Genomic DNA, 11207 nt, shown 5'->3' with positions numbered 1-11207 from the left:
GTTCCCCTCGCCGAGACGCGTCGAATGAATTATAATTTGACCTTGAAAAGTCAACTTGAAAATTTGACCTCTGGTCAAGGTGACCGGAACCTGACCGGAAAAGGTCATGTTGCATATCAGTCGATGTGTCTCAACAAGACAAACACAATGAGACCATTCCCAGCTTTCTATCTCTTTCCAATCGCGAGTTATTGGCAAAAAACTGTTTGTAGCCTCAAATGACCTCGGATGACCTTTCTAGAGGCTATCAGCCAAAATGACACCTTGGTCATCACGAGTGGACTAAATCATTGTGATTCTGAAATATTTGGACTGTTCCTATGCGTACACACGGATCTAGAGGCATTTTCATTTTTCTCCGTTGACTTGTAATGGAAAGGTCACGCCACTGACCTGACCTTAGGTCACGGATATAAAAATCCGAGATATACAAATTGTAGGCGCCCATAACAGCATGCAATCCACCAAGTTTAAAACCTTTCTGACAAACACTGCAGGCTGGACATGATTGCAAACTTTTTTAGGCTCGGTCAGTTAACTTGACCTGGTGACCTGACCTGACATGACCTGGGGTAAAAAATTTCACACATTGTCCAAAATTGATGTACCAAAAGCTACCCCAAGGGGCGCGGCGCTGCGCACCGCGGTTTTTTATTCACACGCAAAAAAACGCGACAGGGTGGTAACATATGCCCCCCCCCCCCCACTGGGGCGAAGATTAAAGGCTATTGTTACGCTGTGATCCGTCGAGCTTTTACCATCCTAGGACCCATAGTGGTTGAAGTCAGCAGCGGCTATGAGCTAGCCTTATAACATCATATGATCCATCAACTGTGAGCATTCCGTTAACACTGGCACGTCGAAGGAGAGGACCATTTTAGCAACTGTTCCTCACGTAACGTCTGAACTTGCTTGACATTTCAACTTGATGACATTTGCTCGTTTTCCTCTCAAAGAAGGAAAAAAAACTTATTTCAGATATAATTTGCTTTTGCCTGCTCGTGCTCAGCGAAACATGAGAAAGTAAGATCCGAGAATTTGTATAATTGGCAGAGCTGGGCGCGTTCCTCGATTTTCGGTAGTGCGTTAGCGTTCCTGCGTTCCTCCGGCCGCGGTTAGTGCGTTCCTGGAATAGCGTTCCTCAATTTTTTTTCGCTCGGTGCGTTAGCGTTCCTGCGTTCCTGCGTCCCAAACTATTAACCCGTATTGTATTCTGGCTCTACCAAGCAGCAAATCTTACCAAAATCAGTGCAACGCAACACTGTAGCGGACAAAGTAGGCAAATCGCGCCAGTCCAACACTACAGGCGTGTTCTTCACAACCGAAGTCGTGGACAAAGAAATACCGCCGAACCACGCGGCGCGGGCCCAACCAAACACGGGGCGAATCGATCACAGAATACCCAGAATGACCCAGAATGGCGACGCGGGGCCGAAAAGCAACTCGACATCTCTTTTCCGAATCGAATATCTGAAATACGTTTTACCAATATCATCCGTAGGGTTTTCAACAAAAATACGACCTGGTTAAAAACAATAGTTAAGTTGAAAGATGTATCTAAGTAAAAGTTATCATATTTACTTTACACATTTAATGCCTGAAACCGAATCGAATAGTGAACATCACCACTAAATCTAAACAAGCCTTCCTCGATTCGACCGACAAGTGGCGCCTCTACCGGCAAACACACGTATTCGAGATTCAAACATTCGACACAGAGGTCATTGGCAGCAATATGATTTTTCGGGTGGTTCCGCAAGAACGCAGGAACGCTTCAAAATTTCGGGTGGTGCGTTCCTCTTACTTGCGTTCCTTTGAAAAACTTTGCGTTCCTGCGTTCTTGCGTTCCTAAAAAGGGCGGTGCGTACGTACGGAAGAACGCAGGAACGCACTAAAGGAACGCACTTGCCCAGCTCTGATAATTGGAGAACCTTTTTGAGGAGTATGCTCCCTTCAGCGTTTGCATTTTGCGATTCGTTGCTTGCGATAGACTCCGTGGCGTTAGAGCCATGATCATGGACCTGCAGCTTATCGACACTAAAATAACTCAAGGAAATGATAGAACGCAATCAGCGCAGATGCCCTGCAATATTCCAATAGCTATTGAAGAAGATTGACTTCGAACGATCATCGAATCGTTCGATCATCAAACGAAGTGTGTGGGCATTCTCGTTTATTTTCACGTTTCTGACTTTGCTTACCTATTTCTGTTTCGTCTCGTCGAAGAAATTAACGTTGGATAGAAAAAGGAAATCGGTGTGTTTTAAAATGGCTCTTGTTCATGCAGTTAATCTATAACGATGCTTACTTCTGTAAAATTTTTCAACTGTGCTTAAAAAACAACGATGCGTCAGAGAATGCAAAGAAAAAGGCATCGCGTATGAAGCTGTACATACATGTCCAATTCCATGCCTAAGTATAATGTCACTCAGCGGTGGCTACTACCAGCTGCAGAAGTGATATCTCGCTGCATTCACTAGCATACCGTCATTACAGACCCGTTCAACCAGATGCTCTAAAGAGCAACAATGCAGCTCCATGGTTCTGACTGCAGCAGTTACTATGCCACTCTGTCCACCCCACCCCCTCTCGCTCCCCCCATCGTCTGCGGAAGACGGCCGGTAGTTACCCGTCGCGTCGTCCTGATGGGATATGTGGGAGGATAATGGGTCCACAACCCACCTCCTAATGACCGTGCAGTCGTCGCTGCCTCCACCGCTATAGCCGCCGGCTGACGGCTGCTCCTGACGGCCACTGTACTGAGGTGGGGCTATCTCAATGTCACACCTATGGTAAGTACCACAAAGAGAGAGAGAGAGAGAGAGAGAGAGAGAGAGAGAGAGAGAGAGAGAGAGAGAGAGAGAGAGAGAGAGAGAGAGAGAGAGAGAGAGAGAGAGAGAGAGAGAGAGAGAGAGAGAGAGAGAGAGAGAGAGAGAGAGAGAGAGAGAGAGAGAGAGAGAGAGAGAGAGAGAGAGAGAGAGAGAGAGAGAGAGAGAGAGAGAGAGAGAGAGAGAGAGAGAGAGAGAGAGAGAGAGAGAGAGAGAGAGAGAGAGAGAGAGAGAGAGAGAGAGAGAGAGAGAGAGAGAGAGAGAGAGAGAGAGGAGGAAAAAGAGACATGATTTTTTTCGAGAGGGAAGCTGCGAACTTCTGTAACTTCACAGGAGTAAATAATAATAATATTTCAATTTAATTAATAATTCCACCTGGACTGAGGATTCGCCACTGCCCAGTGCCCGCCTTGCATGGCTGCGGCGGACTTTCGTCAACCGATGCGTGGCCGCCTGAAAGTAAACTGTTCCGCAGCGCACGCTGGAGCTGCGGGACAGTATAACTTGCAGTGCTGCTGGTAGGTATATGACAGATGCCCACCTGTCCGTCAAGACAGCCCCCACTCATTGTGTTGAGCTGGTAGCCGGCGGGATAGTCGGCGCTGTCCTCATTGCTCGTCATCTGGTCATAGGGGAGACACGACAACACCTGCTTTTGGTTGTGGAAAGTTTGTGCATAAGAGGTGCACTTAAATTCGTTATGCTCTCTTTTTCCCAGTTTCCAAATCCTCGTACTTTTATTTGGCAGCAAACTCATTCATAGACCCGGGAACAGGGGGGGCAGCGGGGGCGCTTGCCCCCCCAACTTGGGAGCCGAGGGGGCGGCGCCCCCTCAACATCGAGGCAGCGAGAAAAGGTCTTTCCTCCCTTTTCCGGACTTCTTTCCTTCTTGTTTCCTTTATACATCTAAACATCAACACACGGCATTTTCCTTGCCATCTGAATGGTTTCTGCTGATACAGTATCGATTTGACATCTGCTATTGTCATCCCGCTTTGATTTGGGCCTGACCTTGGCCATAAGCTTGGCAGACCAGTTTTATACTGGACCATTTTGAGTCAACTTTGAGAAATGCATAACGTACAACGGTGGTAAAATCGTTGCTATAGGTACTCGTATAACACAGTTTACCCCTCCGGGTGTGAGGGAGGGGTGTGGGCCGGGCAATGAGTGCACTGACGTGGCGCCCTCGGTATGGGATGGGATGCATGGGATACATTAGAGGGCCGGTATGGGATTAAAGCTCAGCGACACTTAGGGCTTATGTGGTGCCTTCCGTTATCGGCAGCACCCTCAGAATCACCGGCGTAGGGCCCTCAGAGCCGCCGGTAAGGGGCCTTTAGAGGCACCGGTGTGGGGCCGTTATGCAGGTGCCGGTGTGGGCGCTCAGAGGTGCTAGTGTGATTCTCTCAGAGGCGCCGATGAGGGTCCTTACAGGCGTTGCTGTGGGCCCTCATAGAAGCTGGTGTGGAGCCGTTACAGACGGGTGTGGGGGCTTTAAAGCTGCTGACGCGAACTCTCTACAAGCCGGCAGGGGGTCTCAGTGACCGGCAAGGGGTCCTTAGGCCGGTAGAAGAAGTCCTGTGGGGTCCTTAGAGACCGGCATGGTACTGTCAGACGCCGGTGGGGCCCTCAGACTCACCGGTGTGGGACCCTCAAAAGTCACCAGTGGGTGGCCTTCAGATGCACAGGTGTTGGTTGGGTCCTCAGAGCCGCCGATACAGGGCTTAATTTGAATAGGCACTGGTGTAGGCACTCAGAGTTGGGGGTGTGAAACCCTCAGAGACACCGGTGTGGGCCCTCATAGGCGCCGATGAGGGCCCCATAGTTGCCGTTATGGGGCCCTCAGAAAAATAAGTGTGGGACCATCACAGGCGGGAAATGCCTCTAGAACTGGCCCCTCATAGGCCGGTAAGGACTCTCAGAGGCCAGTAACGGGCCTTTGGACTTTGGAGACCACCGAGGTGCCCTGAAAAGGCGCAAGAGGCGCTCAGAAGCCGGCGTGGGGCCCTTATGGAGATCTTAGTGTGGCTATTTAGGGCCCATGAGGTGCTCTAACGAGCCCCATGGGGCGGTCAGCGGTTTGACCTTCAGCGGTCAAATGGCGCCGCAGAGCCACTCGGACCCGAAGGTCCCTTTGAACCCGATGGGGGGGGGGGGGGTACGTGTTCCCCTAGACCCCTAGCTACGCCACTGTTTCATATGCATCATGTCAGGTATTTTAGGCTCGCCCCCCCCCCCAACTTGAAAATCGTTCCCGGGCCCCTGAACTCATTTCATGTCTATTTTCGATGCAGAGTCATCACGACCTGCCAACGACCACCCAGCCTCCAGCATTCCTGCTTCTTCCTAAGCAAGGGCGGCATACCTACACATCACGCACCTCCTCCACCACATCCGTCCATAGGTTATTGTTCATTGCCTATCATGTTTTCCAACGTGTCACTGGTGTCGCCCGCTGTTTCAGCCGTATACGTTCTGTGATGGTGTAACGCGGCCCCTGCCGGTGCCAGCTCAGCGGTAGCCCGCTGCCATGAGGGGATCAGATGGGGACAGGTGCTGACACGTCAGTCGCGTCCATTGTGCGCCGGAAACCGACTGACGGTCCGTCGGAAATCAGCCTGATTGCCGATTAGGTCCTGCAGATTGGGTGGTGAGAGCGGCTGTTTAGGTATTCACGGGCACCATGGGTACTCACGTCTCGTGATGAGAGTGGAATCATTGACGCCGGCGCAGGCTCATGCCTAACCTAATTGAGGGTAGCGTTATTATATCTGGAATCGTTTTTAAACGCATTTTAGGTTTAACTTTATATAGACAATAGATGTTCAAGAGGCACTGAACGCATTATGTATATAAGAAATATTCGCATAGATAAAACAGATGCCTACTTCTCCTGAATGCCCCTTCTCCTGAACACCGCATCGCTACCATCCAGTTGTACATAAGCGGTTCAAACAGCTAGACGAGTGTGTTGACGGGCCTGTCCCCTTTGGACCACATCTGGCCGGGGCGTGGCGACTCGTTTTTGGCGCGTGGTGTGACAGAAAAGGCGCGGCGGCGTGCGGCGGCAGCGCCGCGTCAGCTGACTGGTGGTGCCAAACGCTGCCGCCTCAGCAGCTACACGGCCGGTACACCGTTAGCGGACGGGCGCACGCGCCACGCTGACCCAACTCGTCGCGCAGATCTGGCATGGACATCTGATGAAGGAACGTCTGATTATGGGGCGTCCGCTTGGGAACAACGTCCGATTACGGGGCTCTCTCGCGCTAATCGGTGGTCGGTAGTTGATTAATTTACGTGCGCTGCCAAAAGCGAACCTAGGGACATTTGAGCAGCGTGATCGCCTCTACTAGGCTCTGACGCATTTCACACTGATTTCACGGGCTTCAGAAACCGTCGTCGGCCGTCGCTTCTCCCCTCCGCTGTTCCATCGTCCCCCGGCGTCCCACCGCGGCGCTGTTGGGAGGGCGGGGCTGTGGCCGACACCTGTGGCCTCCCCGCGTGGCAGATGAGGTTCGAACTGCGCTGACAGAGCTGCCGGAGTGACACCTGACCTGTAAGTATCTGAGCGCTGGGTGGTGGCGGTGGACGACAGGCCTGCTGAGGCAGCACGGCAGATGACGGCTCGTGGTGACGGGAGACGGGGAATGGTGCGAGGGAACGGTGGGTGCGTCGCACATGTGCGTCGCGTGATATGAAAAACTGATTGCTTATCATGCGTATGTGTGTGAGATGCATGTGTATATCACACACGCACATGGCTCCCACTGACACGAGCGGCCGGTGATGGGGATGGAAGGGATTTGCACGAGTAGGGGTCTGTTCGGCACTTAGTTGGTGCACCCGACATTTCGTGCCGACACAACCTCCAGGTGCCTCTCTGACCTTTGCAACACGAAGCGCGCGTCATAGCTTGACATGCCGATCATCTGTCACCGGTTGAAGGTCTCTCGGGGGCGGTAAACCGATCCTTCCAATGACTCTGTGATGCACCCGGTGTCAGTCGTGGCACTGAGTCGCTGATGAACGGAGATGGCACTCAGTCGTCCAGCAATGGTCCTGGCGGTGCTGCTGCCACTGCTGCTGCTGTCGGCGACCGCAACGGCTAGCCCTCAAGGCAAGTTGGTATAAAGAGTGTGTGCTTTGCGTCACGTGGATGAGCCTATCGTCATCGTGCTCATATGCATTTAGAGTTGAAGGCATTAACCCGCGAATGACTGGGATATATTTCCTGGGGGGAGGGGGCTCTACTTTCTTCGAAGCTATACTGGCTGGGTTTTCAAAATTCAAAGTACGATTTATATCCTTGGGAACTGTCGAGTAAATTCTAATTCTATTAACCCCCAGGTTACCAATGATGCCACAGATGAGGTCCAAACTCCGAAGTACCTACTTTTTTAACATATAAGACTCTGGGTTCTGGCCGCCGCTAAGCAACACACATCAAGCTCATTTCTGGTTTATACGTACAGCCCACCGCTAAAGTAATGTGCAGTTTTCTCAACGGATGGCTTTGATTGGCACTTTGTTACTGCGGAGTGATCGAAAAGAAGACGTCAATAAATCAAGTTGCAGCTGCAAGGGTGATAATACATGTAAGTTACATTCCAAGTTTCATTGTAGTCTGGCTAATCGTTCGTAAGCCTCAGAAGCAGAACATACCCATGGGCCATGACTGAAACCGCACCTTACTTCTGCTGAGGACTGTATGTAAGTACACACATACACACCCGTGTATGTTGAAGACACTCTGCTTGTCACGAGCTGTATGTACGTTCCTTGTACATTGCACCTAGAAGCTGGGTCAGGCTTGCAGACACAACTAGTCGTGCAAAATTTAAGGCATGTGTTGTGTAGATCATTCATAGGTCATTATTCGAATTTCGATTCGATGTCTCGAAGTGAGGGGCATGCTCATAGGCTTGTGGGTGCACCATTGACCAGAGTTTCTGTTTTCAGCGCAAGTAGAACTACCAACACAATGTCCGATCGGCTATCGGCGCAGTGGTGGGACTTGCGTTTTTGATTGCGAAGTTATACAGTGTCCAGGCACGACAGCCCTGGCCTGTCAACATAGATGTCCACCTCCCGGTCCTGCCGGTTTTCTTGGCCCAGGAGACGGCCTGGACGACCCTGTAGTGACGAGCTGTCCGGTGAACTCGGAGCCGTGTAGCTCGTCCGTGGCGAACGGCCTGTGCTCCCGGGACGGTGGCTGCTCGGGCTCGCTCAAGTGCTGCCAGTTCGGCTACAAGGGCACCTGCCAGAAGACTTGTCTACCCGGGTGCCCGGCGTGCGCGCCCGGCAAGACGTGCCGCCTGGACCGGGCGCCGTTCCCCTGTGTGGGCTCCACGTGCCCGGCCATCACGGCCTCCTGCCAGTCCTGAGCGGAGCGACGGACTGCGGTCCTCACGGCTTCCTGTCAGGTCTGAGCTGGGGGACGGACTGCGGTCCTCACGGCTTCCTGTCAGGTCTGAGCGGAGGGACAGACTGCGGTCCTCACGGCTTCCTGTCAGCCCTGAGCAGAGCGGGGGACTGCCGTGCGACGCGACCCGGCTGCGGCGATCAGACGGCGCAGACGGTTTGTGTCGCATTGCCGGCAGTCGCTGGTCGCTATTTCTGCCGTTTTTCCTTCTCTTTGTAACAGGGCATATTTTAACATACTGACTGGGTCCCATTTTGGGACGCAGCCCCCTGCCTTTGGGACGTAGCCCTCGCGAAATTTGGACCACTGCGTCCCACACTGAAATGTCACGGTTTCAGCGGAAAAGTGCAAGCAAAAATAAGTTAGCATGCCTCGGTCTTTTACTATGCAACATATGTTGCCTTTCTGATTGCTTTGTGCCCTGATTTACTATGCACCTAAGCACATACATGCGCTCTCCAGTCCTTGTGCCCTACCCTATCCTAGGGTCGTACACCTTGTTATGTCCTGCCCTACTATACCCCTAGGATATGTGACCTGCCCAGTGCCCAGTGCCCTGTCCTAAGGTCTTGTACCTTGCCCTGCCCTTCCTTCAGGCCCCGCGCCCTGCTCTGCATTCAGGCCCTGTGACCCTCTCTGCCCTGCCCAGTGCCCTCAAACCCGATACCTTGTTGTCTTCCCGTCTTAAGGACCCGTTCGGTGCTGCTGCCGGTTCGGTGCTGGGCCCGGATTTCGGGAAAATTGTGCATATCTAGTCCTGTTCCTTGCCCTGCCCTCAGATCCAATAATACTTACCTATATTGATAAAAAAAATCAAATATAAGATTTTAGCTAAAGCTGGAGAGGATTATCCCTGGACCTGGGCGGAACCCAGGGAGGCGAGGCGAGTTATCACAACTCACAAGCAGCATGAGTGTCACCTTTAATCCCCTACGCTCCCCCTCCCGTGTGGCACCATCCGCCGCCCACCACCCATTCATGATTTACATTCGCGTAGTCGCCGTGCTGGACCTGTCGGAGCCGAGCCGGACGTGCGAGCCTGAATGTTAGGCTGACCCGGGAGGAATCGGCGCCCGTCCTTCCGGGGATTCCCGGCCATTGAAACCAAGGCCGTATAAGAGAGGTAGAATCATCCCGCGATTTCCAATGGACCGGTCGCTAAGCATTAGCGTGACGTCACTGGTGGAGACCGGGCGGCGCCCGGCTCCAACCTGTACGTCGGGTAGGTACATTTGGCATCGTATAGTTGTTATTACTGAACAACGAACGTAACGACAACTAATGACTCTTAATAACTTTTTTACTCACCTAAAGCTGATTTCTTTGCCGGTAGGTACATTGCCGACCAGAGCCCCAGGGTTGACAAATAACAATCATGGGATATGGGTTGGTTGGGCGACCTCGCAACGGGAGGAGGAACGATTGCAATTGTTGTGTTCCGCACCGCCGATTGCATTCTCTATCTGCACCCGGGGGAGGGGAAGCAGGGGGCACGTGCCCCCATCGGATCAGGGCTCCCAATATCCCGATCAGGGCTCCCCGCTCCCAATATCCCACTTGCTGTCCCTCCACCGGCACATTACACAATGACACGTGTATCTCACCTGCATTATATACTATTTCGCTTGCAATGTGATATGTGCCCTTTCCGATCAAAGCATGTGCCCTATGCCACCTTTGGGACGCAGTAAAAAATCCTTAAAATATGCCCTGCTTTGTAATATACGGGCAAATGTGCCTCTGTGTCCACAACACGAGGCAACGAATATCGTAACCCTTTCCCTCGGTGACAGGTGACAGCTGACAGGTTCACGGACAGGTGACTCTGCCTGTCATACCTGACAGCTAACCGGCGAATGACGCAGTTGTGTGGTATTGAGAGACATAGGTAAAGAAAGAGTTGCATTTAAAGCATTGAGCAACTAAAGTTTGCAGCCGTCGGCTCGCCTGCTATGAGTTTTGTGAGAGCTTTGAATGAGCCTTTCGCTTTCATGTAATGCTGTAATTTCCATATAATTATTCTCAACGGTATTTATAATTTGAAATTTTGACACTTGTCATGTATGAGTATAATACAAAGGGCCTTCAGTGAACCGCTGCAAATATGTTCTAAGGAGTAAACAATAAACAATAAACATGGCTTATTTTTTTCAGATTTAAACAAAGGCTACCTCAGCCTATAGCCCCTGAATCCCAAGCTGTTGCCGGTTTGACAGCGGCGGCGCGGCGGCCGGCGCGGCGGGGCGTTCTCCCGGCAGAGTGGCGGCCTCCGGCGCGGCGGCCCCCGGGGACCGGGGACCGGGGACGGGGGAGGCCGGGAGGCCGGGGGCGGGGGAGGGCGGGTCGTCCGCCGCGCCGCCCGTTTAATCCCGGCCAATGGCCGCCGCCTGTAGCACCGCCGCGCGTCACATCTGAATCACAAAACGTAAGAAAACTGGCCGACCCTCATCAGGCTGAGTGGTTCGCGTCGTTACAGTAAAGATAAGATGGGACGGCCGGGCGCTTTGGTGCGCTGACTCGATAGTCGGGCACGGTCGGCGGGGGGAGGGGAGGGGAGGGGAGGGGTGGGGCTGGCCGACGATCCAGGCAGCAAACAGCGAGGCCCAGCGAGCTGCAGCCCAACCCGGGACTGCCAGGCTCCGCCCAGCGTGGTGACAGGGTGGATGGCAGCCAGTTTACATAGGTGGTTCATCTTCGCAATATTAGGTAGGTACTTACACACAGATCAATGACACATTGCCTTTTCAGGAACTTTTTTAAAATCATCACCTGTGACAAGGGGGTGACAAGAGCTTTGTTAGGGAAGGATCGACTATACTGCAATGACCTTCGAATAAATAGCGTTAGTGAAAGTATACAAGGATTCATAATAATGCATAATAATGGGGTAGTTTTAGATCCATTGTAAAAATCTGCCACGTTGAATGCGGTCATTAAATTATTTGTCACATCAT

General features: G+C 52.2%; 1 protein-coding gene across 1 annotated transcript; it reads left to right on the top strand.

The window, feature by feature from the left end:
- Positions 1-6846: 6846 nt before the first annotated feature.
- Positions 6847-8262, top strand: LOC122377633. Its single transcript, XM_043357899.1, has 2 exons — positions 6847-6948; positions 7791-8262. The coding sequence occupies exons 1-2, from the start codon at positions 6864-6866 to the stop codon at positions 8213-8215; spliced, it is 510 nt and encodes a 169-aa protein (XP_043213834.1). The 5' UTR covers positions 6847-6863; the 3' UTR covers positions 8216-8262.
- The last annotated feature ends 2945 nt before the right edge of the window (positions 8263-11207 follow it).

Source organism: Amphibalanus amphitrite, unplaced genomic scaffold, assembly GCF_019059575.1.
Source record: "Amphibalanus amphitrite isolate SeventyFive unplaced genomic scaffold, NRLGWU_Aamphi_draft 000048F_arrow, whole genome shotgun sequence".
Taxonomy (NCBI): Eukaryota; Metazoa; Arthropoda; class Thecostraca; order Balanomorpha; family Balanidae; genus Amphibalanus; species Amphibalanus amphitrite.
This window is presented reverse-complemented; position numbering and strand designations above follow the sequence as displayed.

What these genes read in the sequence shown, in the direction of transcription:
- LOC122377633 (XM_043357899.1), top strand. Translation starts at nt 6,864, where the DNA reads ATGGCACTCAGTCGTCCAGCAATGGTCCTGGCGGTGCTGCTGCCACTG. An exon ending in CGCAACGGCTAGCCCTCAAG is followed by an intron (nt 6,949 to 7,790) that starts GCAAGTTGGTAT and finishes TTCTGTTTTCAG; the next exon opens with CGCAAGTAGAACTACCAACA.